Raw genomic sequence first — 4,762 nt, forward strand, 5'->3', positions numbered from 1 at the left:
GGCGGCCGCTTCCTCCTCACCCCCGCCCCGCAGGGGCATCCTGGTGGGTGCGTGACGCATGACCACGCGTGGCGAGTGCTGCAGGTTGGTGGAGGAAGCCGTGATGGCCTGCAGCTTGGGGACGATAGAAGTGCCGTGGACGTCTTTGGTGGGGCGCTGGAGCGTCACGGTGAGGTAGGAGCCGTGCAGCTTGGCCTTCTCCACCTCCGACAGCTCCTTCTTGCCACTGGGGTTGTTCTCCTTCTCCCTCACCATGGTTCTCTCGGTGGCCTGGAGCCGCAGCAGTTGCCGCCGCTTGAAGCGCTCCTGGCGCTGTGGTGGTCGCTGGGGCCGGCTCCTGGGGATGAGCGTGTCACCATGCCCCGAGGTGATGCTGGGTCGTGGATCAGCTGCAGCATTGGGGTGGGAGAGTTGGGAGGGGGGGTCAGGGGCTCCTCGCAGCTCCGCAGGGGCCGCAGCACCTTGGCTTGCGCCGTGTCGTCGTCGCTCTCCTCCACCTTCCGCTTCTGTGGGGAGGAAGGGTGGCAGGTTAGTGGGGACGGAGCCTGTGGTGGGGCTGGGGAATGCATCCCCCTTCTCCTCTTCTCCTGGGCAACATCATGGCACCAGCAATACCACCAGGATCAGAGCCCACCCACAGCAGCAACCAAGATTCTCCTTCTCCCTTCACAAACGGGGTGTCCCTGAGGTTGGGGGTAGCTCCTACAGTCCGTGACTCTCACAGCAGAAGCTCTGAAGATCACAGCTCAGCACAAGGCACCGTGAGGACAAGGGGTATTCATTGCATGAAGTGTTGGGGAACCCAAGAACTAGGGAGATGTGCACCCCAAGCATGGACATCACCCAGGAGAAGGTGCCCCAGGGGGGTTGTTCCCTGCCTGGCTTGCCTTAGCTGCTGCACTTCCATCCACAGTGATTCTCTAGGGGATGATGTCCTGGGCAGCGCTGGCAGCCACCAGTTGCCATCACACAGTCACTTGCTGGCTCCAGAGGAACCCGCCTGCCCCTGGTGCTTCTGCAGGAGCCTGTCCTTGGCCTGGTGATGGGCTCGCTGTGAGCCAGGGACAAAGAGCTGGGGGCTGACAGCTCATCCCCCTGCGAGACCCCAGGACCAGACTGGTCCCCTGGATTGAACACTGCCCATCCCCTAGCAGGATGCAGCGGATGGAGGACACGCATCCTGCCCCACCACAGCACAGCTCACTTCCTACCTGTCCCTTCTCTGCGTCGTCACCCTGGTAGCACTTGGGGCACTCCCAGCAGTTGGGGAGCTCATCGTTGAGCAGCCCTTCCCCATCCATCTGCAAAGAGAAGCGGGCAGTCAGCAGCAGGCCTCCCCCACAGCCAAGCCCCCTCCGCTCTGGCCCCGCTGCAGCTCACCTGCAGGCAGCCAGGGTGCACAATCTCATTGCAGATGCAGCACTCCATGAGCTTCTTCTCAAAGTCCTGCGAGTCCTCATTCTGATCCACCTCCCCACAAAGTGCACACGTGACCGAGTGAGGCAGCCTGGGCTACAAAGGAAAGCAGGGGTGAAACCAGGGCAAGGTGAGACGGCTCTTCCCCTTTCCTCCTCCTCTCCCTTATTGCTTGAATCATGGGGAAGGAGCCAAATATCCCCCAGGAATCAAATTTTGTAGAATCATAGAATGGTTTGGGTTGAAAAGGACCTTAAGATCATCCAGTTCCAACCCCCTGTCATGGGCAGGGACATCTCACACTAGACCATGCTGCCCGAGGCTCTGTTCAATCTGCCCTTGAACACTGCCAGGGATGGGGCATTTACCACTTCTCTGGGCACCCTGTGCCAGCACCTCAGCACCCTCACAGGGAACAACTTCTGCCTCATATCGAACCTGACCTTCCCCTGTTTCAGTTTGAACCCATCACCCCTTGTCCCATCACTCCAGTCCCTGATGAAGGTCCCTTTCCAGCATCCTTGTAGCCCCCTTCAGACACTGGAAGCTGCTCTGAGGTCTCCAGCAGCTTCTCTTCTCCAGGCTGAACAGCCCCAATGTTCTCAGCCTGGCTCCACACAGGAGCTGCTCCAGCCCCTGAGCATCCTCGTGGCCTCCTCTGCCTGAGCACACAGAGTTCCCAGCGGACTTCACAGCACAGGATGAGGCCCAGACTCACCGCTAAGCATTGCCGCAGGACACAGGACTGCTTCATGCGGCCAGGGCCGCCGAACTTCTTCATGTCCCTGCAGTAGTGGCACATGCCACACTCGCCCTGCATGCACGCCTTGCACTTTCGGCACCGCACCCGCCTCCGCCGGGCGCCGGACACGATGGGAGACACCGTGGACCTGACGGGTGTCGGGCGAGGGGTTGGCTTCATGGTGTGTGGCTTGGTGATGGGGATGGTGGGCAGGCGCACCCTCAGCCGGGCCTGGAGCTTCAGCTGGCAATGGAGAAGGAAGCGGTGTGAGAGGAGTGCTGCATTCAGCTGGGATCAGAACGCCTCTGACCCGCAGCTCCCTCGGATAACGTGACAGCAGCCCTGCTCCATCACCTCTCTGCAGACAAAGGAGCCTGTATCAGGCTCCAGCATGCCACAAGCCAAGAGCTCCGCTTCCTCCCACCCCCCATAGGAGTCAGAAATGGGTCTGAAAAGGGCTGCTGAGTCTCAAAAGTGGTGTTTCAGTAACAGCCGCTCTTTCCTTCCGAGACAAGAGATGACAAAGTCCACCCAGGCCACCAGAAAGGTTGTCCTTGATCTGTGCTGCCCAGGTCCCTCTGCAGCTGCGCGAGGGGACAGGGCTCAGCTCTGATGTGACAGCTCTGGTCACTCTTCCATAGAATCCCAGCCTGGTTTGGGTTAGAAGGGACCTTAAAGCTCCTCCAGCTCCAACCCCTGCCAGGAGCAGGGACACCTTCCACTAGAGCAGGTTGCTCCAAGCCCCTGTGTCCAACCTGGCCTTGAACACTGCCAGGGATGGGGCAGCCACAGCTTCTCTGGGCACCCTGTGCCAGCGTCTCAGCACCCTCCCAGGGAAGAGCTTCTGCCTCAGAGCTCATCTCAGTCTCCCCTCTGGCAGGTTCAAGCCATTCCCCTTGTCCTGTCCCTCCATCCCTTGTCCAAAGCCCCTCCCCAGGTTTCCTGGAGCCCCTTTAGGCCCTGGAGCTGCTCTAAGGTGTCCCCTTGAGGAGCCTTCTCTTCTCCAGCTGCCCCAGCCCAGCTCTCTCAGCCTGGCTCCAGAGCAGAGCTGCTCCAGCCCTCGCAGCAGCTCCGGGGCCTCCTCTGGCTTCGCTCCAGCAGCTCCATGTCCCCCTTGTGCTATTGCCCCAGAGCTGGACCAGGGCTGCAGTGGGGGGTCTCCCCAGAGGGGGGGAGAATCCCCTCCCTTGACTCCTTGAGGTGTGCTGGGGACACCCAAGCACCCCTGTACACAGTGCAGGTGGGACAGCACAGCTCTCCAGCAGACATCAGCCCTCAGAGCTACAGCATCCTTCCAGGATTGGCCTACATGATGGTGCATGCACTGAGCTCATTGGCTTGGGGAAGGACAAGCACCCAAAAATCCCAGTACAAAGACAGGGTTGGGGATGTGCCAAGCACCCCCACAGACATCTCTAGGTCTTTTCTTCCAGAAAAGCCTCCAGGGATGCTTGTGCTGCTCAGGGACCAGCAAATCACCCTGGATCCCCCTGGGCAGGGCAGGCAGGCAGAGACAGGCACCTCTAATCCAAGGGCTGTTTGTCTCCAGACACCCAGCCAGGGTATTGTCACCCATCCTTCCCAGTGTGAGGGGGTCCTGCTCTTCCCATATGCCTGCCCACGAGCCTGTCTCCTGGCAGGAAGGAAGCAGTGACCTACAGGAGCCATTCTGGTGGGCTTCGGGAAGGCAGCCTGCAGAGGGGAAGTCCAACTGGACAATGGCTGCTCCTCGCCTCTGTCTGCCCATCTGTGGCCCAGCTTTGGAGCACAGCAGTGGAGGGAAGGGCAGGAGCACACTGAAAGGTCCCTTTCCTTGCTCTCTCTGCAGGTAGAGACCCTCAGGAGGGAGCTGCCTTCCCTGGGGTTACAAGAGCCAATGCTCCAGCACAGCAGCATGCTGGCCGGGCAGGGACCCAAGGGACACGCTCACCTAGCAGTGAAAGGCTGGGTAGGCAGGGTTGGTGCTGACCATCACCCCTTCACCTTGCCCTTCATTGCTCGGGGGATACAACAGCAACATGTTCCCCTGACACACATTATTACTCAGTACCACCCAGGACTTCCAGAGAGCTGCTGGAAAATCACCCTTCCATCAGCAGCAGGGCTCCAGCAACTCAGAGCACAACTGCAGGAGCTGGGGCTGACCCAGTCACCACCCCTTGGCTGAGCTGGGGTAACCACATGGTGGGAGACCTCCACTACTGCCCACGAAGGACGTGCTGTGGAGCTGGTTGCACCCCATTGCCTGCCCTGGTCACTGCTGCCTTTCCACCCACTGGCCTGGCCTCCAGAGGCAGGTATGGAAGTGGTGCCACCGTGTCCCATCTCAACCAAGGGCATGTCATCAGCTCAACCACACACACACCCACCCAGGTCCCCCCTCCCTGCAGCTCCTACCTTATCTCTCTTGGGCCACTGGACGATGGGGATGCCTGTAAGTGCCAGTTTGGGGTCGCTGTTTGCGTACTCTTCTAGCAGCAGCTAATGGAGGGAGATGGGGAGAAGCAGAGAGACAAAAAGCACAGGTATGAGCAGAATGAAACAAGGCTCCCGACAGCGAGGCGGGCTCTGACCTGATGCCAATGTGCTTCCAAGAGGGCTGGG

At 60.1% G+C, this 4,762-nt stretch overlaps 1 protein-coding gene across 1 annotated transcript in view; it reads right to left on the reverse strand.

Moving 5' to 3' along the window:
• LOC104408937 (lysine-specific demethylase 2A-like) overlaps positions 1 to 4,636 on the reverse strand; it is an 8,156-nt gene extending 3,520 nt beyond the window's left edge. Inside the window, 6 exon segments of the mRNA XM_010018681.1 lie at positions 4 to 308; positions 311 to 506; positions 1,212 to 1,301; positions 1,381 to 1,512; positions 2,135 to 2,401; positions 4,556 to 4,636. Coding sequence (XP_010016983.1) covers positions 4 to 308; positions 311 to 506; positions 1,212 to 1,301; positions 1,381 to 1,512; positions 2,135 to 2,338 — 927 coding nt within the window. The 5' untranslated portion in view covers positions 2,339 to 2,401; positions 4,556 to 4,636.
• Positions 4,637 to 4,762: the final 126 nt, after the last annotated feature.

Source organism: Nestor notabilis, unplaced genomic scaffold (assembly GCF_000696875.1).
Source record: "Nestor notabilis isolate BGI_N333 unplaced genomic scaffold, ASM69687v1 scaffold19637, whole genome shotgun sequence".
Taxonomy (NCBI): Eukaryota; Metazoa; Chordata; class Aves; order Psittaciformes; family Psittacidae; genus Nestor; species Nestor notabilis.